This window comes from Varanus komodoensis, unplaced genomic scaffold (genome assembly GCF_004798865.1).
Source record: "Varanus komodoensis strain SLA01 unplaced genomic scaffold, ASM479886v1 scaffold210, whole genome shotgun sequence".
NCBI classification, from domain to species: domain Eukaryota; kingdom Metazoa; phylum Chordata; class Lepidosauria; order Squamata; family Varanidae; genus Varanus; species Varanus komodoensis.
Window position 1 is genome coordinate 101,655 of NW_025335590.1, and position 26,521 is coordinate 128,175.

Here is a 26,521-nt window from a genome sequence, read left to right on the forward strand (position 1 = left end):
ACAGGCCTGTCCTGCTGGCCTGTTCGTGGCTTACAAGCCACTGTTGCCATCCAAGGCTTCTCTTTCAAGAAACCTAGACTCCTACAGTTGGAGGGGGACCATGGGTTGTTTGACCCCTGCTGGCTTGTTGTGCCATCTGAACTTCAGCAAAATAGGAACAGGACCAGAATATCCGGACCAGTTTTCCTGGATGAGCTTTGGCTTTTGAGGCCTGAGGACGTGGATGAGGCGCTCTGCCAAGTCTGGTCCGCCAGCTGTACGTACCACCCTTGTGCATCTTGGCTTCTTAGTAGAACATCTTACAATATAAGGTAAAAATACATTGAACAATAAATAGAGAATAAAAGCTTCATTATCCAAATGAAGACCTGACTAGTAACATCAAAGCGAGCCGTGCAAGAGAGGGCAGGATCAGTTGCTAAGAAAAAGATTCAAAAGAAACATTTTTGCCTGGCACTGAAACAGTAAGAGAGGCGGTGCCAGGTCAACATCTGGGGGGAGGCTGTTCCAGCCGAGAAGGCCCTCACCTATTTGCCATCCCTCTTACCTCTTTGAGGGATGACCCTTGCAGAGGGCCTCTTGGCCTGATCTTAAGGGATGGGCAGGTTCATATGGGAGGAGTCAGTCCTCCAGGTAGCTGAGGCCTAAGCCCATAGGGCTTTATGTGTTAACACGCACCTTGGACTGGGCCTGGGTGGCAACTGGTAACCAGGGCGAATCTTGCAGCACTGGAGTGATGTGCACCCTCAAAGCCTTGAGCCTTCCAGATCACGGGAAGGGTTTACATGGCAGAGAGGCCGGTTCCCAGGCTGGCCAGCAGAGGGAAAGGGTGCAGGACGTCTGTGCAGCAAATTGGCAAGCGCTGCTTCCCTGCAGGACCAGGAGGGGGCAAGTGCAAAGTGGTCCCGGGAAAGTGGGCAGAGCAAAGGGCATCCCGGATCATCTACCCTGACTCGACCTCCAGCTGGCTTCGCTCATGACATGCCTACCATGTGCATGTCCAGTCTATCCTTGAACACCCTCACCGATGGGGCCTCACCACTGTCAGGAAGTGCTTCCTGGCATGTAAATTGAACCTTGGTTCCCTGAGCTTCGCTCTGTTGGAGTGTGTCCTGCCCTCCTCTGCAGGGGAGAACAAGTCCCTACCTACCTCCATATGACACCCCCTCATGTACCTGTATGTCACCAACAGGTCCCCTCGAAGTCTCCTCCAGGCTGAAGAGACCCAGTTCCCTCAGTCTCACCTCATACAGCTTTCCCTGCAAACTGGCCACCGACCTTGTGGCCCTGCGCTGCACTGACTCTAACCTGGCTATAGCCTTCCGGTAATGTGAAGCCCAGAACTGAACACAATACTCCGGTTGTGGGCACACCAGGGTCGTATAGAGTGGTAGTAATACTTCTCTCGATCTGGAAGCCATGCTTCTGCCTATGCAACCGAGGGTGGCATTCTCCCTCTTGACCACCACATCACACTGCTGGCTCATGTTCAGCCTGCAGTTGACTAGCACCCTGAAATCCCTTTCACAAGTGCTGTTCTCCAGCCACTTGTCCCCTAACCTGTACTTATGACACCCATTTCTATGTCCTAAGTGCAAAACCTTGCACTTGTCCACACTGAATGTCATCCTGTTGTCCCCTGCCCATTCCATTCCACTTCCTGTTGTCCCCTGCCCACTCCACTTCTAGATCCTTTTGGATCTGGAGTACCTGCACCTCAGTTGTGCCCGCCACCCCCATTTTAGTATCATCTGCAAATTTGATCAGCAGATTGGTTACCCCCTCTTCCAGGTCATTGATGAAAAGATTGAACAGCATCGGTCCCAGGACTGAGCCCTGGGGGACCCTGCTCATCACCGGCTGCCATCGCAATGTTTACCCACGAATAGTTGCCCTCTGCTTTCGGTCAGTCAACCATTCCCTTATCCATCAGACAGTGCATTGGTCTATTCCAAAACTCCTCAATCCCTCAACCAGGATATCATGGGGCACTTTGTCAAAGGCCTTGCTGAAATCCAGGTAAACCACATCCACTGCATCCCCTGCATCTAGCCACCTCGAAACCTTGTCGTAGAATTCCACAAGGTTTGTCTGGCAGGATCTGTTATTGCAGAAGCCATGCTGTGTGGCCACCAACCTCCCTTCCCTATCTAGCATCACTAGATCTCTCGCTATTCTACGCCTTTCCATTGCTTTTCCTACAATGGACGTAAGCGTAACTGGTCTGTAACTCCCCATGTCCCTTCTACTACCCATTTTGAAAATTGGGATCACTGACGCCACCCTCCAGTCCTCTGGAATTTCACCCGTTCTCCACGAGGCCTCAAAAATGGAGGCCAGCAGGCGGGAGAGTCCTCCACCAACTCTAGAAGTACTCTCTGGTGTAACTCATCAGGACCCAGCACCTTTGTAACATCCAGTGCCCTGAGGAGCTCCTTGACTTCTATGGGGTGACTCTAATCTGTGTCCCTAAATCCCCAGGATTTGGAGTGGTGGGGTGAGAAGCCCCTGTACCAGGCACCCCCCCTCCCCCCGCAAGCATGCCTCCACTGTTGACTGCAGGAAAGCTCATCAGTCTGCTTCAAGGGGACGAAACAAGCATCCATATTCGCCTGACTTGAATTGAATGATAAATGGAAATTTTATTGTGTTCAGCATGATTAATGGATGTTCAGGGGAGTTAGGAAAAGAAAAAAGAAAGCCGTATCTGTTGGTGTACAGAATAATGACTCCTTTTTGGAAAACTCTCCTAAAGCGTTGGAAGATAGAAAGAGAGTCAGTTTGGAGGTTGCAATATGGGCTGCTTCTGTTTATAATTCCCTTAGCAATCTTGTCTATTTTGTTTATCTTGTATTTCAGTTTGTTTGGTTCATACTAAGTTTTTTTCTTAGTAATATTTTTTCTATGTATTTGCTTATGTTAAGAAAATAATTTTAAAAAAATCCCTTGGCAATCTTGTCTATTCTGTTTATCTTGTTCACTTCAGTTTGTTCTGTTTATACTAGTTTTTTCTATTCTACATTTTTCCCATGTATATGTAAAGAAAAAAATTTTTTTAAAGCTACCCTCTGCACATCTGGGCCATTAAGGCCAGCAGCACTCTTCCTAATTCCTAAAGATGATTTGGTTCATGATAGCCTTCAATTGGAGGGGGGTACAGTTTATGCAATTCGTTCAGATCTTCAGGCCCAGCCCCTCCAAAATCCAAACTTTGTGTGCTTCACAGATGGGAGCAACTTCATGGAGAATGGGTTGCTGGAAAGTTTGGCTCCCCCCCCCCCCCCGTCCTTCCTCAGCACAGCTTGCTGAGCTAATTGCACTGTCAGGAGCTCTTCAGCTGGTGGAGGAACAAGGAGTAACTATTTCTACAGACTTTAAGGATGCCTTTGGGGTAGTACAGCTTGGGACCAGGATACCTGAAGGAACGCCTCCTCCCTTATATGCCCCTTAAGATCTGCGGGAGAGGCTCTGCTCTGGGAACCCTCCCTGAAGGAGGTAAAAAGAACATCTATCCGGAGCAGGGCCTTCTCTGTGGTGGCACCCAGATTGTGGAATGTGCTTCCTGGAGAGGTGTGCCGGGTGCCGAGTTTGTATTCTTTTTGGAGTCAGGTCAAAACCTTTTTATTCAATGGCTATTTTAAAAATTAGCATTTTAATCGTTCTGGACAGTCGCTTTGATTTTGACCTTTGAGTAAATTTTTATGGCACTATATTATTTATATATGTGGATTTATTGTACTTTGATTTTAAGGACTGTGAGCCGTCCTGAGACGCCATGCATAAGGGACGGCATACAAAAGTTTTAAATAAATAAATAGTACCTGCACATGGGGCAACTGGGAAACATCGAGGGTTGCTCACTGCCCGTGGGGGGGGGGGGGACAGATCAGGAATGGCCCCCAGATTCTACAGCTCCGGGAGGCAGTTCATTGTCACGCTTATTCAGGGTTACGGGATGAAATCTCAAATCTTCTTTGGCACTGCAGCTCGAGCAACTGCCTTGCTGACAGTCCATGGTCCAGAATTGGTGCTTGAAAATCACCGTGCTGATCTGGGTTTGTTGTTGTTGTTAGTCGCAAAGTCATGTCCGACCCATCGCGACTCCATGGACAACATTCCTCCAGGCCTTCCTGTCCTCCACCATCCCCCAGACTCCACTCAAGCTCTACCAACTGCCTCAGTGACTCCATCCAGCCACCTCATCCTCTGCCGTCCCCTTCTCCTTTTGCCCTCAATCGTTCCCAGCATCAGGGTCTTCTCCAGTGAGTCCTTCCTTCTTATTGGGTGGCCAAACTACTTGAGTTTTATCTTCACTATGTGGCCTTCTAAAGAGCAGTCAGGGTTGTTCTCCTCTAGGACTGACTGGTTTGATCGCCTTGCAGTCCAAGGGACTCACAGGGGTCTCCTCCAGCACCACAATTGAAAGGCCTTATTTCTTCAGTGCTCAGCCTTCCTTATGGTCCAACTTTCACAGCCATACATTGCAACTGGGGAAACCATAGCCTTGACTATACGCACTTTTGTCGGCAGGGTGATGTCTCTGCTTTTTAGTATACTGTCTAGATTTGCCATAGCTTTCCTCCCCAGGAGCAAGCATCTTTTAATTTCTTGGCTGCAGTCCCCATCTGCAGTGATCTTGGAGCACAGGAAAATAAAATCTGTCACTACCTCCATTTCTTCCCCATCTATTTGCCCGGAAGTGTGAGTTTAGCTCCATGTTTAAGGATGGAGGAAGGGAGCCAGGATTGGAGAAAAGCACAGGAGGGGTTTCGTTGGCCTGGGAAGGAGGTGGGGAAAAGCTGCGCAGGCGATGCACCAGAGCACCCTCGCAGGGGTGGCGGCGATGCTCTGCCACCTTTCTGGACAGGGCCCTGGCCATTGCTGCGGGATGGGCTTGGCTGCTGCACAGCCCGCGGAGAGCTCAGGCCAGCGGGGTTGCGAAGGAGCCCGTCGAGCGCTGCGAAAGTCCTTCGCCCAGTGACACAGGGAGCGAGGCTGAGATGGCCTCATGCTCCGTCCGGAGCCCTTGCCAGGAGGAGGGCTCGCCTGCGGGACAATTGGCAGTCGGGCCTTTGAAGTGCATCCCGTGGGCGGCGCCCGGGGGCTGCCGGAGCCGCGGGGCAGAGACCCCGACGGCTCCGGGACGGGAGATGCGAGGGAAGGGTTAAGGCGAGAGAGAGGCGCGTTCCTAGAGGGGCTGCAGAGCGCCTCGATTCCCAAGACGACCGGGCAGCCCTCCTAGCACCCCCTCGCTCGCAATGCGCAGGCGCGGCTTCCAGCAGTGGGGAGGCGGGTCCCCCTGGCGGGGTCCCGGGAAGGCGCGCGCGCGAAAGGCCCCTGCGGGGGACCCTCCCCTTCGCCCCCCACGGGCATCCCGGCCGGGGAGCAGGAACTCGGTACGTGGGGCCGGAGGGGGAGGCCGTGGGGGTCCCACTCCATAGGACCCCGCGGGGAACCGGCCTGGACGCAGCCGTGGGGAGATCCGAGCCGGGGGTGGGGGACGCGGGGCAGCGCTTCTCCTCCCGGTGCCTCGAAGCCGGCGGGATTCCCGCCAAGGAAGCGGCCCTTTGCCTTAGGGCGCATCGCTCTCCCGCACAGTAATTCTGCTGGGATCTTTGTGTTACGGCATGTCGTGCACTGGCTCTGTGCATTTGCAGAAGGTCAATAGTGAAAGGACTCCAGGCCTTCCCTCCCACTTTAGGCGTCTTTGAACTTTCTATTCAATGTAGTGCCAGGCGCAGTGCAGGGGGGCGGCTTCCATCAGGGACATGGTGTGTGGAAGCGCACGAGGGTCCCTGGAAAGCAGCGCAGCAAATATGCCCACGGGGATGAGAAGCTTTATGGAGGGGAGAGGGAGACAGGCCCTACCAGCACCATGCAATTCCAAGGTTGCTCCTCCCCGCCCCCGGAGGGAACCCTGCAGAAGACCCCAGCCTTGCTCCTTTCCAGGAAAGAACTGGCCTAGGGAAAGCCAGGGAACAGTTTGGAAAGACATGAAGGGCAAAGCCCTTGGTGGTGGGGGGCTGGGGATCCTCTGCTTGCTTCCAGGGGACTTAGCAAGTGGCCCAGCCCCTGCATTCCTCGGAGGAAGTTGGCCACAAGCCAGGTGGATTAGTTGGAGGAAAGGGGGCCTGGATGGGGGTGTTTAAGATGATGCTTGTGCTGGAGAAATGAGGAGGGAGATCTTAACCCCCTTTCCCTTAGTCTAGAACCCAAAGGAGTCATCCCAGAAAGCGAAGAGTGTGAGATGCCCCACAGAACCAGCATCTAGCACTCCACATCCAGCTTCCCAGAGGATCCCTCAAGCAGGATCGGTGCAAGACCTCCTCCTGCCCAGGCTCCTCAGCAACTGGTGTGTGCAGCCATGGTCCATCTGGTCACAGAGGCAGCATTCAGCCAGCTGGGTGAGCAGCCACCGATGGCCTCCTCCCTCCCGAATCTGTGCAGTCTCCTGTTCCAGCCATCCAAATTGGTGGCCAGCAGGACTTCTGGTGGCAGCCAATTCCGTATTTTAGTTATAGGATGTGCCAAAAAGTAATTCCTTTTGTCTGTCCTAAACCCCAGCCCAATCAGCTTCATGGGATTATTTGGGTTTTGTGTGTTATGGGAGAGGAAGAAAATTATCTCCCTGTCTTCTTTCTCCATAGCATGCCTTGTTTTCAACATCTCGCTCCAGTCTTCCCTGACTCCATCTTTCTCAAATCTGAAGTGTCCCAGTTGTTGTAGACATCATGGGGGACCTGCTTCCGGCCCCTGATCATTTCTCTCTGTTGTTAAAACCTTTTTGATCTAATGAGAATGTGCCAAGAAGTTTTCTGTCCTAAACCTCACCCCAGTCACCTCCATGGGATCATTTGGGTTTCAAATGTTACAGGAGAGGAAGAAAAATTCTTCCTTTCTACTTTCTCCATGCCATGCAATATTTTGAACAACTCTATCCTGTCTTCCCTTACTCACCTTTATCTAAACTGAAGAGTCCCAGTTGTTGTAGCCATTCCTTTTGGGGTGCCTGCTACAGACCCTGGATCATTTCTCTTGTTGAATCCTTGTTGATGTAAGGACATATCTTCCAGCGGATAGTGAACCTATGGAGTTTCCTGCCACAGGAAATTGTGAGTGGTGACCGACAATGCAGACACTGTTAACAGGGATGTGAGGAAATCAGGCAAGAGAAGGCTATGCGTGGCTACGAGGCCTTGTGGCTCCTTGTTGGCCACTAACTCGGGGGGAGTACGCTGGGGTGCACCACTTGGTGTGGCCTTGGGTGGGAGGAGGCTGTTGATCACGCAGGATTCATGTGGGTTTCCCATGGGCCTAGAAGAGTAGAGCCAGAAGGGACCCCTGACCCTCAGGACCACCCCCAAGTTCGACCCTGGGGGCTGGCCATGGTGTGAGCAGCATGCTGGAGAGGGTCCCGTGGTCTGATCCAGCATGGCCCTTTTGAAGTCCTCAGAGAAAATCGAGTGTGCATTTACTTATCAAAAGCACACATGGTTTATGTCCTAGAAGTGAGGGGTAACCAAGTGCCCGTTTCTTGCGGGACAGGAATTCTGGGAGGATATTTGAAATAGGGTCCAGGGTTACGTTGGCCACAGGGGTATCTGTGATTTCCTTCCTCCCCACAGTTTTCCTCTCAACAAAGAACAGGCAATGCAGCAAGAGGCCCTTCAAGTCCTCCTGAGAGCAGAAATGGAGAATGGAGTGGAGACGGAAGAACAGGACCTGGCTGGCTGTGAGGCGAGCAATGGCTCCCATGGAATTCTGCAAGGGAGCAGCATAGAGCTCTGGGAAAGAGGCGTGGAGGAGGACATGGGAGGGAGCAACCCCAGCTCAGACGTGGCTCGCCAGCGCTTCAGGCAGTCGGGCTACCTGGAGGCCGAGGGGCCCCGAGTACTTTGCAGCCGCCTGCACCGTCTCTGCCATCAGTGGCTGCGGCCAGAAAGCCACACGAAGGCTCAGCTGCTGGACCAAGTGATCCTGGAGCAGTTCCTGGCCATCCTTCCCCCATGGCTGGAGAGCTGGGTGCGGGAGTGCGGAGCGGAGACCAGTGCCCAGGCGGTGGCCCTGGCCGAAGGCGCCCTGCTGAGCCAGGCAGAGGAGGGGCAGCAGGAAGAGCAGCAGGAAGGGCAGCAGGTGAGCATTTTTCCTCCCGAAAACTCCATGGGACTGAGACTTTAAAACTCCTTCCCAGGGGCCTGATTTTGATGCCTATCTCTCATGGGTGCCCCAGTTTTCCATGTCCAGTGGGAGCTGCAGATCAAGGATGCTCTGAGAGGTTCTTCCTCTCTGCTGGTGGATTTCAGGAGGCTGTTCTAGTCCTCTGCTGCTGCCAGGGTCCAGCTTTTGGCCCTGGTGCATGGACCTAGTGATGCTGCAACAGTTCTCAGCCATCCTTCCTCCTCAGCTGGGGGGCTGGGGAGGGAGTGTGGCGCAGAGACCAGTTCCCAGGCAGTGGTCCTGGCTGAAGGAGGCCCCCTGAGCCAGCAGTGGGGCAGGTGAGTGTATCACATCCCGATAACTCCAGGGCACTGAAATTTCCAATCTCCCCCCTAGTGGCTGCCCTTTTCCTGCCTCTCTGCCTAGTTGGAGATGTCCCAGTTTCAACATGGACAGCAATTCTGAATGTGGGACGGACCCCCTGTGGAGGATCCACGGACACTTCTGTGGGTTTTTCTGTTCCTGAGGAGGAGAGGCTCAGTATGGAAGTGGCAGGAAGAAAGCAGGCATCTCTCTCCAGCTGATCGGTTGCAGGAGGCTGTTGTGGCCCTTTGCTTGTTCCAGGCTGAGCTCTTAGCCTGATGCACGGATCCTTCCAGGCTCTCCTGATAAAGACGCAGCCTGGGGTGCTGCAGGGTTTTAAGGCAGAACACCCCTAGTAGGAGACTTGAAATGCAAGCCCACTGGGAGGTTCTGTTCGGCACTTGCATTACGGAATTTTTCTTGGTTAACCCCTTCAGCCCTTCCTTACCTGTGATCTGCATTGCAATTCCAGACTCAGCGAATATCGGATAACGCAGCCATAGAGTTCCTTGAGGCAGGGAAGGCTCTGTCAGATCCTGCACACGGGCTGCTGTCGAGGGGGATCATGCAGGAGGTGGACAGGGGACCCTTGTCTTCTGTTGAGGGTGAGTGGGTCCATTGCAGCCTCGTCTCCCATCTACTCTGTACCCAAAGTGCCTGAGCTGCTTTAAGCTTCTCTAGAGATTCCTTTGGGGCAGCAGGAAACTCTTCTTGAGTAGCCAGTCTAAAACATTGAAAAAGCTGTTGACAAATATCAGTTCCACACAAGAAAGTAAATGACACAATGTTCTTCAGGAACACAGTTTCTTCTCTGATCTCTTTCCTGTCCTTAGGAAAGGGAACAACCTGCAGGGAGGATGGAGTGATTCTAAGTGTTCCTTTGAGGCCTCCTTCAGTTTGTGGTGGAGCGGAGACACCATCCCTGCATGCAGAGAAGGTAGGAGCGGCCTGAGTGCCTTTGTCCCTCCTCCTGGACTGGCAGGCCCTTTGCCTTTGCTTCCATCCCAGGAGGAGGATCGGAGGCTTCTGGATTCACTCGTGGAGCCCCGGATTCCACAGGGGAACCTCCAGCCCCCTCCCCACCGCCGTCTCCCTGCATGGCTGTGATGAATGACTTCCTCTTTCCCAGGGTGTGACGAGCCTCGAGGAGGTGGCCGTGCATTTCTCGGAGGATGAGTGGGCCCTGCTGGACGCTGGCCAGAGGGCTCTGCACCGGGAGGTCACGCAGGAGATCCTGGCTTCTCTGGGTGAGGAGTGCAGCCCCTCCAGTCTTTCCCTCAGTGATGAATCCTGGATGGTGAAATTCCTGGCATGGCTTCTGTGTAGTAGGCATTTGTGTGGGTGTCCTTGAGGTTGGCTCTGGTATGCCCATCCCCATATTATTTTTGGTAACCAATCCAGGAGACACAGGAGAGCAGAACCCAACACAAAATTCATTTTAAAACCAAGTTCAAGAAAAGCAGTGGCACAAGCCAGCGGGAATGCCTTAACAGTCTATCCTGACGTGTGGCTTCAGAAGATGCGGAGACATCCAGAAGGCCCGCCCAGAATGCCCACTTTCCAGGCCCGAGTTCACTAACCAATCGGGGCAAAATGACAGGCCTCATTAGGGATTCTTACATTGTAAACATTTTTATTGTTTTCCTTTACTGTTGGAGCACCATGTGGGATGCTTAAGGGGAAATACACCCATGCAAACAGATGTGCTTCCTCCCTTATTGGGATCATCCTGTTACTGTAATCAGCAACCCACTGGAATCTTCTGTGTATTGAGGAAGACTTTCCTTTTTCTTCTTTCAGCTGATTGCAGCGGGAGCAATAGAAACCATGGGCACCGAAGACAGAAAACAGACCCAAAAAACTGGAAAAATGACTCAATTTCTTTCGGTCGGATGGATTTCTGTGTTGTTCCAATGCTACGAGCACCTTCCAGAGGAAGTAAGCAGAGTATTGGCAGTGGGGAGAGACCATGGGAATACACTAAGGACCTAAGAAGCTATCAGATCCAGCTTTCTAAACTACAAGGTAGTCAGAAAGAGCAGAAGATCTTCAGATGCTTCAAGTCTGCCACGGAATTCAGTTGCAGCTCAGACGTTAACATACAGAAAAGAAAGCCCACAGGACAAAAGTCTTATAAATGCTCAGAGTGTGGAAAGAGCTTCACTTCAGCCTCTTCTCTTAAGGTGCATCAACGGATCCACACAGGGCAGAAGCCATTTAAATGCTCCGAGTGTGGGAAGGGCTTCAGTTGGAGAGCATCTCTTAAAAGTCATCAAAGATTCCACACAGGGGAGAATCTACACAGTTGCTTAGAGTGTGGAAAGAGCTTCACTTCACACTCTCGTCTTAAGTTGCATCAAAGGATTCACACTGGTGAGAAGCCATTTAAATGCTCAGAATGCGGAAGGAGCTTCAGTCAAAGCTGGAACCTCAAAATACATTGCCGAATCCACACAGTAGAGATACCCTTTCAGGACTCTTTGGATAGAACGAGTTTCAGTCAGAGCAAGAACCTTAAGGCACATCAGAGTATCCACACAGGGGGGAAGCCCTACCCTTGCTCTGAATGTGGGAAGAGCTTTCTTGAGTTCAAGAAGCTTAAACAGCATCAAAGAATCCACACAGGAGAGAAGCCCTTTGTGTGCTCAGTGTGTGGGAGGGGTTTCACTCGGAATGGAAGTCTTAAGCTACATGAGAGTATCCACACAGGGGAGAAACCCTACACTTGCTCTGAGTGTGGGAAGGCCTTCAGTCAAAATTTTAGCCTTAAGTATCATCACAGAATCCACACGGGGGAGAAGCCCTTCCAGTGCTCAGAGTGTGGAAAGCATTTCACTTTTCCTTCTTTCCTTAAGTGGCATCAAAGAATCCATATGGGGGAGAAGCCATTTAAATGCTCAGAATGTGGAAGGAGCTTTTCTAACAAATCATCCCTTAATTCACATAAAGTAATTCACACAGGGGAGAAGCCCTTCCAGTGCTCAGAGTGTGGAAAGCACTTCTTTTGGCACTCTCACCTTAAGTTCCATCAAAGAATTCACACAGGAGAGAAGCCCTTTGTGTGCTCAGTGTGTGGAAGGGGTTTCACTCGGAATGCAAGCCTTAAGCAACATCAGAGAATCCACAAAGGGGAGGAGCCCTGCACTTGCTTGGAATGTGGGAAGAGCTTCCTTGATTGCGAAATGCTTAAACAGCATCAAAAAATTCACACGGGATAATCCCCAGAAATGCTTAGAATGTGAAACATTATTCATTTGTCCCTCTCGTTTTAAGTGGCATCAAAGGACTCACACAGGGGATAAGCCTTATAAATGCTCAGAATGTGGAAGGAACTATGCTTATAAATCACACCTCAGTTCACATAAAGCAATCTACACGGGAGAAGCCCTTTCAGAGCTTAGTGTGTGGAAAGAAGTTCAGTCAGAGCAGGAATCTCAAGCTACATCAGAATAGCCACACAGGGGAGATGCCTTATACTTGCTTTGAATGTGGGAAGAGCTTCCGTGATTGCAGTAGCCTTAAACAACATTTAATAATTCGCACGGGAGAAGCCATATAAATCCTTAGAATGCGGAAAGGGCTTTGCTCAGAAAAGAGACCTTAACTCATACCAAAGAATTCACAGTGGAGAGAAGCAATATAAATGCTCTGAGTGTGGAAAGAGCTTGGCTTGGAACAGCGACCTTAACTCACTGGGAAGGATCCATTCAGGGGAGGAGCCCTTTCAGGGTTCAGTGTGCAGAAAGCTGTTGGGAGGAATGTCAGCCGCTTCCACGTAGGCTTTGGTCCCGCTGCCTGCAAGTCTCCTTTGCGGCAGTTTTCCCCCAGCTCCTCCAGCTCCTCTTGACTGAATGTCCTCAGCTTCTTCCTCCCCTTTCCCAAGCGAGTGGTGCCGAGTACCGGTGCTGGGCATTGGGAAAGAGCCTGGTTTGCTGAGGAGCTTCATTTCATTCCTCATTATCACTCTTCGAAGGGGACTGCGGTCTGATCCATTGGCCCCGGCATTCTCCCCTGCCCTGGCTCCAAACGAGAACTTACTCTCTTCATTAAAATGACTCAGTTTTACCTTTCTTTAAAATAAAAACAATATTTACTCCTTATCTCCAATGTCCTTTTTTCATCTCTTTATCCTTTCAGCAACATGCTTTTACTTTCAAACCTCTTTTTCTTCCCAGTAGAGCCATTTTGGCTAACAGGCAGGGTAGAAATTAAATAATCAATTAAACAAATAGCCTCTGCAGCGCTTTAACTCTCCAGTGCAGCACGTTATCCTCTGCTCAACGCCTTTCTGACTAGCTTCCCTGGAAATGGGAAATCCCTTGTAAAGGAAAGTGCTGGCTTTGTGACTGAGGGGTGATGGAGTGGCTTGGCCTGGGGCCGCACTCGCAAGGCAACCCCCGTGGCTTATGCTGTGCAGTGGCTTGTCAAGGGAACCCCGGACAGGCCTATCCTGCTGGCCTGTTCGTGGCTTACAAGCCACTGTTGCCATCCAAGGCTTCTCTTTCAAGAAACCTAGACTCCTACAGTTGGAGGGGGACCATGGGTTGTTTGACCCCTGCTGGCTTGTTGTGCCATCTGAACTTCAGCAAAATAGGAACAGGACCAGAATATCCGGACCAGTTTTCCTGGATGAGCTTTGGCTATTGAGGCCTGAGGACGTGGATGAGGCGCTCTGCCAAGTCTGGCCTGCCAGCTGTACACACCACCCTTGCCCGTCATGGCTGCTTGTTAGAGTGAAGGAAGGGATGTGTACTTGGGTCCAGGAGGCTGTAAATAACTCCTGAGGGAGGGGTGCCAGCCTCTTTTAAAGAGGCTTTCAGGCCAAGGTTCAGGATGGAAACTGCCTTGCCCACCCTGTGGAATTACCTCTGCCGGGAGAGCAATGGGGGAATGTGACTTGATCTTCCTGGATCTCAGCAGCTTTAGACACCATTGGCTATGGTGACCTTCTAAACAGGTTGGCCAAGTTGGGTGTAGGTGGCGCCACTTTGCAGTGGTTCTCCTGACCAATTCCAGAAGGTGGTGGTGGGGCAATTGCCTGGTTCTGGGGCAATTGGGCCATGGAGTTCTACAGGGCAATGTTCTACCCTGCCTTCCATGCTGTTTAACCTCTACATGAAACCGCTGGGGCAGGTTATCCAGAGCCATGGGCTGACATGTCCCCAACAGGCCGATGACACTCCACTCTCCCCCTCTTCTTCCTGAGTCATAAGCTCAGAGGCTCTCAAAGGACTCCAGATGATGACCTGAGTCATTCTGATCTCTCCATCCCACACTTCCTTTCTCTCAGCATTTTCAGGTGGACATTTCTCACTTGCTTCTAGCAATGAATTTAAAAATAAGTCCCAAATTCTGAAAGTCGTATTTTGAAGAGTTGGACTCCTGTAAAATCTTGCACCAACAGCCATATTCGCCTGGTGTCCTGCCTTCTTGTTCTGAAAAGCCAACACAAAATTCTGGGGAATCTCAGCAAGGTCACCAGGCCTTCTCCCCACCAGAGGACAATGGGAAGCAATGGGCCTCTCCCTGCATCTAAGTAGTACCATATTCTTCAGAGGCTCCAAATGGAGGTGCCCCTCACGTCACAACCTCACAAAAGCTTTTCCCAGTGCAAAGCACAAGCAATCGGGGTCCTAAACCCTTAAAACCTGGCAAGATCAAGGTGGCAACCAAAGCCATGCCTGTCATCTGTGCTCTTCTATTTTCCAACTCCGTAACAGTTTCAATTGGCTGCCCGCAGGTTTTGCAGAGACGGGCGTGGAAGAGCTGATCTGGTTCGGAGGCCACTGCTTGCCTCTGGCTCTGCCACCATTAATATGTTCATTGTTGTGAGTTGCGAAGTCGTGCCTGACCCATCTCCACCCCATGGACAACATTCCTCCAGGCCTTCCTGTCCTCCACCATCCCCCGGAGTCCACCCAAGCTCACACCCACCGCCCCAGTGACTCCATCCAGCCACCTCATTCTCTGGCGTCCCCTTCTTCTTTTGCCCTCAATTGTTCCCAGCATTAGGCTCTTCTCCAGGGATTCCTTCCTTCTCATTAGGTGGCCAAAGTATTTGAGCTTCATCTTCAGGATCTGGCCTTCTAAAGAGCAGTCAGGGTTGATCTCCTGTAGGACTGACCGGTTTGATCGCCTTGCGGTCCAAGGGACTCGCAGGAGTCTCCTCCAGCACCACAATGCAAAGGCCCCAATCCTTCGGTGCTCAGCCTTCATTCTGGTCCAGCTTTCGCAGCCATACATTGCAACTGGGAAAACTATAGCCTTGACTATGCGCACTTTTGTTGGCAGGATGATGTCTCTGCTTTTTAGTATTTAATGGTAAACCACGAGTGAAGAAAATATTATGCATGTTGACATTTTGGGGAGGATGGAGTATGATGAGCCCTGTCAGTTGCAGCATTTGATTTCTTGTGTCTGAGAACCTCCCAACAGATGTCTCTAGAGAATGTCGCATTGAATGGGGTCCCTCTGACAGCTGCCCCATTCATGAGACACACATTTAAATCATCATGAGCTCCATGTTTGACATTTGCGTCTGGAAGTCTTCAGTCCTTGTCCCAGGGGATTCGCCTTTGCTGCCCCTCCAGTTCCATCCATCTGATGTTTAAAAAAATCAGACACATGTGATTTCAAGGGAGAGGGAGAGGGTATTGACCAGACTCAAAGACTCAGAATTCAAACTAGTAGTAAATTTTGCTATCATGCAGCTTGTGGGATGTTGACTACAGTCTTTGCTTTCAAGCAAGGGTATAAAGGAATTTGGCGGCTTGGGGTTCTGAGAAACTGATCGATCATGATAGCGGTTGTGTTAAAGAGACAGTGTGAACTATATATAGGACAATCTTGGACTCGGAGGAGCAAAAGGAGTTGTTTGGAGAAAAACTGGGAGGTAATCTGATCTTCTGTGGGTGATGCAGCTTGGCTGAGTATCTGGGGGAAAGGAAATGGCTTTATCTGTTAACGCCAGGAAGACATTGCTGGGGTAATTAAGGGTTGGTGTCTGTTTCCTGGAACATTGGCACTTACGACGTCCAGCTCCTCCCATATGTGCTGGAGGGGGGCCAAGCGGTTGGCACCCACCCACATGTGGGAATGTGCCATGATCCATCGATTCCAGACTGCGGTTCTCCCTGGGATTACTCGGATTGTTAAAGCAGGGGTACCCGTTGACTCTAAACTGGCCCTATTGGAGGTATTCCTGGAAAAGAATATTCCTATGGAGCTCATTTCGCATCTTTTATTTCCCGCTAGAAAAGTAACTGTGTCCCAATTTACAGATTTGAATGAATGGTACTATTCAGTGTGGAAGACCCCAATAGTGGAAAAAATGGCATGTGGATTACGGCTTATGAGAGGCCAATGAATATTTGATTCCTTTGACACTGGCTGAATATACTAATGTAATTTATGTAACATACTAATGTAATTGGATATGGGCAGATGGTGCCAGCAAGTTAGAAATTATGGTAACAGTGTGTGTTTAACCAACATGCACCCTGCAGGCCTGTGGACTCTCTTTTATGTAACTTGAGCTAGGGGTGGGAGTGGAAAGTAATAATAAAGTTAAATATTTTTCCAAATGTTTGCTTTACTTTGATTTGCAAACAATGAAACATTAAAAACTAAGAGTGCAGGTTTTTCATCCTATACACATATACATGTTCTCCCATGTGTGCAAGTTTTGCTGAAAAAACAAGATCTCACTATCCTGGAGACTGATTCCACAATCTGAACATCTATGCAGCTTCCCTCAATAGAATCTTTTTATGGTTTTTAAGCTTTGTGCTTCGACTGAAGGACGCTCTTTCCACACTCTGAGCATCTGTGGAGCTTCTCCTTGTGAGAGGTCATGGGGGCTTGCCGTCTCCCACCTGACGTCCAGGGAGGAGATAAGAGAAAGGAATTCCCACTCCCAGGAGGGATTCCTCAGTGGCTGCAACCAGAGGAATCCATTGCCCCAAAGTGGTGTGAATTGAGCTCAGTGAGCAACAGTGGATGCGGGCAGGGGAAGGACAGCATGGGGGATAAAGGGAAGTCAGGGGAAGGGATTGGGAAAAGAGAGAAGTGCATAGAAACGAACTGGACAAGAGGCACCGAGAGTGGCATGGTGGGGACTAGCTAAGGAAGGTGCAGAGACAAATGCCAGGGCTGGAGAGGAGGCACAGAGCACTGAGTGGCAAAAGCTGGCGGTGGTCTCACAGGGAGAAGGCTGCTGAGTCTGGGCAGCTCTTCGTGCATGTGCCCGGAGAACCACCAGAGCTGGGCAGCGGGTTACCTGGCGTCCTCTGAGTAAAAAGACGGGGGCAGAAAAGAGGAGAGGCTCCCAATTTGAGAGTGGGAAGGACACGAAAAGGACCCCAGGGAGGTGATGCACCCTGTCCTAGACCAGTCCAAGGGTTTAGCCCTCCTCTTAAGGCCAGAGAGCCATCTCCATTAGCTGTCCCAATTCCTGGCTATAAGCTAATTCTCCAAACCAGAGTATTAATGAAACCATGGATGTCAAGCCATGGAGTGGGGGAGTTTTGAGGTTCCTTGTCCCTTGCGAAACAAAACAATTCCCTGTGTGGATTCTTTCAAGCTATTGTGGAACCTCGGCTCAGGAATGCCTCAGTTCACAACCAAATCGGGTCGCAAACAGAAATTTCAGAAAAATTTGCCTCAGGCCGTGAACTCTGCATCAGGTGACGATCGCGATTGCACCCATCTTCCCTGCACAGGCACAATTGCGGTTGTGCTCAGGGGAGAGATGATCGCGATTGTGCTGGGGGGTGGGGGAGATGGCCGCAATTGTGCTGGGAGCAGGGGAGTTGGCCGCAATCTTTGTTGTTGTCACTTTGCTTCAAATTTTTGTGATTAAAACAAATAGTTACAGAATGGATTAACATTATTTACACTGAACCTTATGGGAAAATTTGACTTGACTCATGACCATTTTGGGTCACAACCAGAGTCGTGGAATGGATTAAGTTTGTGAGCCAAGGTACCGCTGTATGTAAGCTGCCTGCCACTATGAAAGCTTATTCCACAGTTGAAGCACTAGTAGGGTTCTTATCTAGCATCTATTGTATGTGTGAATTTTCATGTTTCTTGAAGGTCATGCTCAGACTGAAACTTTCCACACTGTGTGGATTCTGTGATGGGTATGAAGGGCTGTACTTCGAGCAAAGGCCTTTCCACACTCGAAACATTTATATGACTTCTTGCCTGTGTGAGTTCTTTGGTGCAGTTTAAGTTTTGTGCAGTCAGTGATGCACTTCCCACACTCAGAGCAGGTGTAGGGCTTCTCTCTTGTGTGGGTTCTCTGATGTACCTTAAGGCCTGTGCTGTCAGTGAAGCCCTTTCCACATTCTGAACATTTATAGGGCTTCTCGCCTGTGTGAGTTTTCTGAATCCGCTTAAGCTTTCTGGAATCAATGAAGCTCTTCCCACAATCAGAGCAAGCATAGGGCTTCTCCCCTGTGTGGATTCTCTGATGTCCCTTAAGGTGTGCATTTTGACGGAAACTCTTTCCACACATTGAGCACTGAAAGGGCTTCTTTTCTGTGTGGATTCTTAAGCTGATAGTGCCAAGTGAAGCTCTTTCCACACTCTGAGCATTTATGCTGATTCTCAACTAAATGAGTTTTTTGATGCTGTTCAAGCTTTCCACAATCAAGGAAGCTCTCCCCAAATTCAGTGCAACTGTACAGCTTCTATTCTTTGTGGATATTCTGATGAACCTTAAGCTGTGTGTTCTGACTGAAAGCCTTTCCCCACAGTGAGCACTGAAAGGGCTTCTCACCTGTGTGGAGAGAGGTTTTAAGGCTTGTGCGTTTGCTGAAGCCCTTTCCAAATTCTGGGCATTTAAATGAGTTCTTGTGTGAGTTCTTCGATGCAACTTAAGAGGGCAAAGTGAAGTTCTTTCTGCACTCTAAGCATTTATATGGCTTCTCCCCTGTGCGAATTCTTTGATGCTGTTTAAGCCTTCTGCAATCAAGGAAGCCCTTCCCACATTCAGAGCAAGTGTAGGGCTTCTCCCCTGTGTGGATACTCTGATGGACCTTAAGGTTTATGTTTTGACTGAAACCCTTTCCGCACACTGAGCACTGAAAGGGTTTCTCGCCTGTGTGGATTCTGAGATGGTCTCCAAGGTGACCACTGTCATTGAAGCCCTTCCCACATTCTGAGCATTTAAATGGCTCCTTTCCTGTGTGAATCTGTTGATGCACCTTAAGGTAAGAGTGCCAAGTGAAGCTTTTTCTACAGTTGAAGCACTGAAATGGCTTCTCACCAGTGTGAGTTCGTTGATGCAACTTAAACAGAGAGGGCCAAGAGAAGCGCTTGCCATATCCCACACAAAAGAGCATTCATTCAGGGCCACTCTGATCCAGCTTGCTCAGAACTGACAATGAATCCGCTCAGTAATTTTTAATCCCTGGACTGTATGAATCACAGAATCCTAGAATAGTAGAACTGGAAGGGCCAGAGGGTCCATCCCCTTCTGCAGGGTGGGACTCCAGCTTCAGCCATCCCTGTCAAATGGCTGTCCAGTTGCATCATGAATGCCTCTAGTGTAGGGGAGCCGACCACCTCCCCAGGTCATGAGTTCCATTGTTGTACTGCTCTGACAGTCAGGAAATTCTTTTAACTGTTTTAATTAAATTAATTAAATTAAATCTAGTCAGAATCTGACTTCCTGTAATCTGAACCTGTTATTCTGTCCTGCACTCTGAGATAATGGAGAAGAGATCCTGGCCTTCCTGTTTGTGCCAGCCTTTCAAGTACTTATAGGGTGCTATTGTGTCTCCCCTGGGTCTTCTTTTCTTGAGACTGAACATGCCCAGTTCTCTCCATCTTTCCTCACAAGGCTTTTTTCCCTCAATCCCAGGATCATCTTTGTTGCCCTCCTCTGAGCCCTTTCCAGCCTGTCTGCAGCTTTTATTTTTTAAGCGTGGTGCCCTGAACTGGACACAAGTCTCCAGAGGAGGCCGAACCAGTGCCGAGCAAAGCAGAACCAGAACTGCACATGATCTGGAAATGATGCTTCTGTTAGCGGAACCCAAAATAGCATTTGCCTTCTTTGTAACCGCATCACATTGCTGACTCTAATGTGTTTCAGCTCCGTTAGCTGTGCAGATTATTTCTGCCTTAAAGCAAACAGTGTTTCTCTTCTCCCTGTGAACCACCACCAAACCCTTCTTTGCAACCATTTCCCCATTTCTGCCACCTCAAATAACTGCAAAACCAGTTGCCAACCTAATTAAAAAGTATATTGTGAATGTGCCGTTTTGCATGTTAAGTTCACTTAACATTTTAACACTAGAATACTATTTCAGTTTATTACATTTCTATATTGCCCAATATCTGAAGCCGTTGGACAGGGGTGATCTGCTAGACATTGTCTACTTGGAGGTCCAAAAGGCTTTTGACAAAGTCCCTCATCAAAGACTCCTTGCCAAACTTAGCAACCACGGAACAAAAATGTGTGTGGTCTTTTATGGATCATTATCTCATTAAAACACAGGAGGAAGTGGGAATGAATGATAATTTCTACCCATGGAGGGATGAACAGTGGGATCCTAATGGGTTCTTTATTTGACCAATGCTTTTCAACCTATTGGTTAATGATCTGGAATTAAAGGTAAAAGGTAAAGGTTTCCCCTTGACATTAAGTCCAGTCATGCCTGACTCTAGGGGGAGGTGCTCATCTCCGTTTCCTAGCCGAGTGAGCCAGCGTTTGTCCGCAGACCACCTCCGTGGTCATGTGGCTGGCATGACTAAACACCCAAGTGCACGGAGCTGTTGCCTGCCCACTGAAGTGGTACCTTTTTATCTACTTGCATTTGCATGTTTTTGAACTGCAAGGTTGGCAGGAGCTGGGACGGAGCAACAGGAACTCACCCCATTGTGCAGATTTGAACCGGCGACCTTTCGATCAACCAGCCCAGCAGCACAGTGGTTTAAACCACTGCGCCACCTGCAGTCCCGATCTGGAATTAGGTGTGGCCAATTTTGCTGATGACAGCAATGTATTAGGGTGGGTAAAACAAACAGGAAGTGTGAGGAGCTCCAAAGGGATCCCTCCAAGATGGGGGAATGTGCAGCAACATTTTTAAAATGAAAAGGAAACTGCCAGCATCAAAGTGTACTCATCCACTACGCTTAGAATATGAAGTGCTGTTCAGGTTTGCCACATGAGAACCAGGCCGGTGGGATCCCGCGGACAGCTGAATGCCCACTGTGGGAACACAATGCTGGACTCAAAGGAGTCTGATTTTACCTCCTCCTGTTCTTCTTGGGCAGTTTACAAATATCAGACCTTAAAAACACTGTACAAAACCCATACACCTGTAAACATACAAACATGCAACAGCCAGAGATACACCTAGATCTACCAATGATTTTGAACAATCTACAACAAGAAAAATCCAGGCACCTCTTCATATGCCCTCTCCTGTGTTGGTGTCTTCTAAGCCTCTCCAGGTAGAGGCACTTGGAGAAGGGCCTTGGATGAGGACCTTATTCTATGGGGGAGTTCGTGCCCAGAGAGGCACCCTGCCAGGTATTGTGGTCCATGCAAGAGTTTAAAGTCCTAGATGGCTATTGGAACACCATGGTAGTTGTGTCTGATAGCCTTATCACCTGCCATTCTCCTGGTGGTGATTTGAGTGTCCCTGGGCTCCAGAGTCCTAGAACTTGTCCCCAAAGTCCAGCCATGGCCCCACTGAGAAGAATGAAAGGAGCAGGGAGGACAAACAGCCCAATGGAGCAAGCAAGATTCAAGGACTAAATGAAGCAGCTCTTTCTAGGTACAGGGACAGCGTATCGAGAGGAGCTGGGTGAGAACTGTCCTTTTGCCTTGTGATATGGGCTGCTGGGAAGCTGGATGCAATGACATCAGCCTGGCCAGAGATCATGTGGCCTCTGGTAACTGTGCCCACCAGGGTCACGAGGGGTTGAGGGACAAGCGTTGAAGAGCAGACAGTGAAGAATCCACGATGAACTCCTTGCTGCAGAAAACACTCTGCATGGGGAGATGAACAAGATGCTCTCCATGTTCAACAAGATGCGCTCAAGACACAACACAGACACACATGGACAATATTAGGACACTGTGGAAACCCCCTTGGTTTACACGGTACACCTCAAACAGGCAGGAGATATGGTGCCCACCATAGTAGACAGTTTTTTTACCATGATCTACCAGACAGACGATCAAGGGTTTTTACTTTGGTATGGTTTCCATCCTCCCTATGCAGTCTGCTCACTGTTGGTACACACTGTATCAGCCGCTCCGCCTGAAATTCAATCCCAAGATGCACTGCTTCCTGCCTATGTGGCTTGCTTCCTCCTCGCTGGCCTGCACATAGAGGTTAGACAGCTGGAGAGGCTCCGCAGTTGCCATTCTTGCCAGAGGACTCTGTGGTACTTGCACACCATGACCATGGAAGCCATGATCCTGGCTTCAGGCAGCATGACCAGCCATGGTGGTACAGAGAAACCATAGACCATGGAAACCATGATCCTGGCTTCAGGCAGCATGACCAGCCATGGTGGTACAGAGAAACCATAGAACAAACTATTATTTCTTAGTATGGTTACTAAAGACCAAACTTACTGTGGTGATATACCATGACTGGGTTCAGACAGCATGACAGACCAACAATGGTAAAAAACCACCATGGCTTGTCATATTATCTGAACCCAGCCGGTCAGCGGCTTGGAAATTGTGCGAGATGCCAACTCCAGCAGGAGTTCATTGTGAAAACTATGCCCTCCTTCCCAACCAAAGTTTCCATGTTGTTTTGATCACTGATAGAGTTGGGTGGGATTTCTGTTGGTTAGTAAGGTTGGTTTGCCAACGAACTCTAAATATTTATCTACTTTCCCCTGGGTTCCTTGAATCCTTTCAAAGGAAGGGTTGTGTTGAACCCCAAGATCTTCCCATATTCAAACACTGATAGAATTTATGGGATTCCATTCCATGTATGTTTGTTGCTGCAGCCTCACATTTTTGCAAAACCACCATCTACGCATTTCTGTTGTGTGGGCTTCTCCACTGTGTGGGTCCTTTGATGGGATTTAAGGTTCATGCTGTGGCTGAAACGCTTTCCACATTCTAAACACTCATAGGGTTTCTCACCAGTGTGGATTCTTCGATGAGATTTAAGGTTCATGCTATGACTGAAACGTTTTCCACATTCAGAGCACTGGTAGGGCTTCTCACCCGTGTGGATTCTGTGATGCGATTTAAGGTTCATGCTATGACTGAAACGTTTTCCACATTCTGAGCATTGATAGGGCTTTTCCCCAGTGTGGATTCTTCGATGAGATTTAAGGTTCATACTATGGCTGAAACGCTTTCCACATTCTGAACACTGATAGGGTTTCTCCCCTGTGTGAATTCTTTGATGAGATTTAAGGTTCATGCTATAACTGAAAGCTTTTCCACACTCAGAACATTTGTAGGGCTTCTCTCCTGTGTGGATTCTCTGATGTAGTTTAAGATTTGTGTTATTACTGAAACTGTTTCCACACTCTAAACATTTATAGGGCTTTTCTCCTGTGTGGATACTTTGACGTTTTGCAAGGTACAGAGGTGGATTGAAGCTTCTTCCACACAGAGGTGACTTCAGCAGTTTTGTCCCATTACAAATGATATTTTTATTTCCATCAAGACATCCTTCCAGTCCTGGAATTTCATGGAAGTCTGCTCCTTCAGGAGGAATGGATCTTGGCACCCATTTCTGTTTTCCTTCACTTTTCATTCTTTGCAGTTTAATGTCTCTGTTACTTTCACTCCCAGCAGCTGAAGGAATCAAAGGAGAATGCTGATTAGGGGAGGAATGGATCCTCAAATCAGGGAACCAACCCAATGAATTGCTGATTTGAACTGTGCTGTGGCACAATTGGGTGGCATATAAATCAATCAATCAATCAATCAATCAATCAATCAATCAAACATTAAAGCTAGCTTAAAGAACAACGCACAGTAAACTAGGAAATACAGTGGTACCTCAGATCATGAATGCCTCAGTTCATGACCAAATCGGGTCACGAACAGAAATTTCAGAAAAAAATTGACTCAGGTCATGAACTCCGCATCAGGTGATGATCGCACCCATCTTCCCTGTACAGGCGCGATCTCGGTTGTGCTGAGGGGTGGGAAGATGGCTGTGATCTTTGTTGTTCTTTGTCACTTTGCTTCAAATTTTTGTGATTAAAAAAAAAATGTTACAGAACGGAATAACCTTATTTACACTGACCCTTATGGGGAAATTTGACTTGGCTCATGACCAATTTGGCTCACGACCAGAGTCATAGAACAGATTAAGTTTGTGAGCCAAGGTACCGCTGTACAAGAAGATATTCCATAGCTATTTTCACCTTGGTCTGTACTCAAATTACTCCTGACCCAATTGCCACATCCCTGGGCATTTCATCTCGCAAAAGGGTGACTTTTAGCCAGAAAAACTGTCTTCTGGAAGAACACACAGCCAGATATACCTGATTGCATGATGCAGTCACACTTAAATACCCACCTGTGGATCTCTCCTGATCCATGGTCCCCTCAACAAATGGATCTCCCCTTCCTCCATGCCATGAGATGAGGTCAGATCTGGGAACCAGGAGCCCTTTGTAAAGAGGACAGAAATACACAGATGACTGTAGGCACTTCCAAGTCACCCAATAGGAATACAACGTGCCTGAAGCCCCCTCAACTGTTTCTACATATCCAAGAAAGATCAGGGTAATTTCTGCATTTAGGAATGTAGCAACAAGATACATTCTTACAAGTCTGGAAGAAGGAGTATCCATCAGGGATGGGTGGAGGGATGGGTGGGTGGGTGGAGGGAGGGATGGATTCCCAATTCCCACAGCACAACTCATCAGAGGAAGCCAGCCATGGTGGGATGTCGTATCATCTGAACCTGGAGTGTTCTCTGCAGGAAGACTTAATCTTCAAACAAGCTGCCCTGAGAATTCACACCGCACGACTTATTCTCTGGGGGGCTGCCATGTTGCATGGGGCTAAACCAGAGGGGAATAGCTGCATTGCAGGAAAATCAGCAGAAATCTTTGTGGTCCCTCAAGACTCACAAGTCTATTTGGGCATAAGCTTTTGTGCCCTGGTTTTGTGCTTGCGCTTAGCACTTCCTGCATCTGATGAAGACGACAATGGTTGATAAAAGTGTGTGCGAGAAAAAACGAGTCTTTAAGGTGAGTCTTTAAGGCGTTGCTCTTATGATTTTTTGTGCGTTGCCCTGAAGCTCCACCTGGAATACCAACAAATATATTTCTTGAATAACAAGAAAGCCATCCAGAGACTCAGTGTGATTGGATGGCCTGAACATACCCCAGATAAATAATAGTAATAGTAATAATAATTATTATATAAAATAACAGACTATCCCAAGAACACAGGCCTGGCATTTTTGTCCTTGGGACATCTTCTCGGAAGTCCTCAAAGGGGAATAGCAGTGGTTCCTGCTCCCAGGATCTATCAGCCACGGGAAAGTGGAGTCTTACCTAAAGAGGCCAGGTTGCCACACATCTCCTCCATGACGCCCCTGTGCAGTCCTCCATGAAGCCCGTGCTCTCCCCTCTGTGGGATCCGTTGGCTGGGATCTAGCATGGCCCACTCCTCCTGTCTAGAATAGCCGGCCACCTTCTCAAAGGCCACTGGGTTCTAGAGGGTGGAGGAGGAGGGGGGAGGGGAATGAAGGGGAAGGGGAAAGGAGGAGGAGGAGAAGGAGAAGGAAGGGGAGGGGGAGGGGAAGGAGAAAGAAGGCGAAGGGGAAGGGGAAAGAAGGGGAAGGGGAAGGAGAAAGAAGGGGAAGGGGAAAGAAGAGGAAGGCAAAGGAGAAGGAGGAGAGGGAGAGGGAGGAGGAGGGGGGAAGGCGAAGGGGAAAGAAGGAGAAGGGGAAAGCGAAGGAGAAGGGGAAAGGGGAAGAAGAATTATCAACAGTCATTAGCACATCTCTGTTGTTTCAAAGAGGAGTTTTTCCAGTCCTATCAGAAAATCCTGGGAACTGACCCTGGGACCTTCTCCATGGGAATCAGCTCTTGACCCCTACCTTATTCCTTAAAAAATTAAACTTTATTGAATCCCTGAAAAAAATTACTCAAATCATAACACCCATAAAATTATACAACACAACTGAAAAAACCATACAATTGAAATTATAGTAAAGCATAACAAAAATAATGCATCCCACCCTCAGACCACTGGGTACATGTGAAATCGTTTACTCCTTCAAGAGGCTCCGTCTCCCTTCCAAAATTGCAAAGCATCTTGTGAAGGTTCAAAACCATTCCCTTTTATTAACACATACCCAGGAAATGGTCCTCAGAGAAGCCATCCCCTGCCTTATGCCCTTGGAGCCCTCCCTCCCTTACCTGCTTTGACTTCAGAGCGACCAGGTCTGATGCACCGGAAAGAGAAGAAGGCCTAGAAGGAAGCAACAGTGGCGTTTCCCTCTCCCTGAGCGTCGCTGCATTTCCTGCGAAGAAGCCAAAAAAGGTGAGGAGACCATTTAAGTTTTTAACGTTATGCTCCTTGAGTGAAATCAATCTTTCTTCACGCCTCTTTTCGGTACTATGTTGGCTTGTCTTTCCAGAACATCGTCATCCATTGAAACCAAGCTTATTTTGAAGAGTGTATTTAAAAAAAGAAGCATCTTCTTCCCCCAGACAAGCTTGTGGGGAACATCAAGGCAGCCCCTGGACCTCAGGCACAACGGGAAGAAGAAAACGGTTGGTATATGCCCAGCCCATTCTTACCCAGCAAGGTGGGACCACCATCGCCCTCCTGCACGATCCCTCTGAACAGCGGCATCTGCGTGTTGTCCAACGGGGTGTTCTCCGCCTCAGGGAAATTCACGGGCCCGTGGACTACCGGTTCTTGCACCTGTAAGAAGAGTAAGGAGACCATGCAAAGATGGAAGGAAGAGAAACCTTCTCCAAGCTGGTACCCTCAGATGTGCTGACTGTATCTCCCAGCATGACCTGGACAACT

The 26,521-nt window shown here is 49.1% G+C and overlaps 3 protein-coding genes across 3 annotated transcripts; 1 reads left to right on the top strand and 2 right to left on the bottom strand.

Moving 5' to 3' along the window:
- The first annotated feature begins 5,313 nt into the window (after positions 1-5,313).
- On the top strand, positions 5,314-12,620 carry LOC123023880 (zinc finger protein 2 homolog). The gene is made up of 6 exons (XM_044431008.1): positions 5,314-5,396; positions 7,626-8,133; positions 8,993-9,125; positions 9,354-9,457; positions 9,650-9,767; positions 10,321-12,620. Exons 2-6 carry the CDS (start codon positions 7,651-7,653, stop codon positions 11,736-11,738), a joined length of 2,256 nt encoding a protein of 751 aa, XP_044286943.1. The 5' UTR covers positions 5,314-5,396; positions 7,626-7,650; the 3' UTR covers positions 11,739-12,620.
- Positions 12,621-17,623: 5,003 nt separating this feature from the next.
- LOC123023885 (zinc finger protein 664-like) lies at positions 17,624-18,040 on the bottom strand. The gene has a single exon (XM_044431018.1). The coding sequence runs from the start codon at positions 18,038-18,040 to the stop codon at positions 17,624-17,626; it is 417 nt and encodes a 138-aa protein (XP_044286953.1).
- A 251-nt stretch (positions 18,041-18,291) lies between these two features.
- Positions 18,292-26,413, bottom strand: LOC123023886 (zinc finger protein 883-like; the record flags this gene model as incomplete). The annotated part of the gene is made up of 6 exons (XM_044431020.1): positions 18,292-18,832; positions 22,601-23,311; positions 24,045-24,137; positions 25,033-25,192; positions 25,903-26,006; positions 26,287-26,413. Coding segments are annotated over 6 exons (1,626 nt in total), but the record flags the coding sequence as incomplete, so codon positions are not given.
- Between the last annotated feature and the right edge of the window lie 108 nt (positions 26,414-26,521).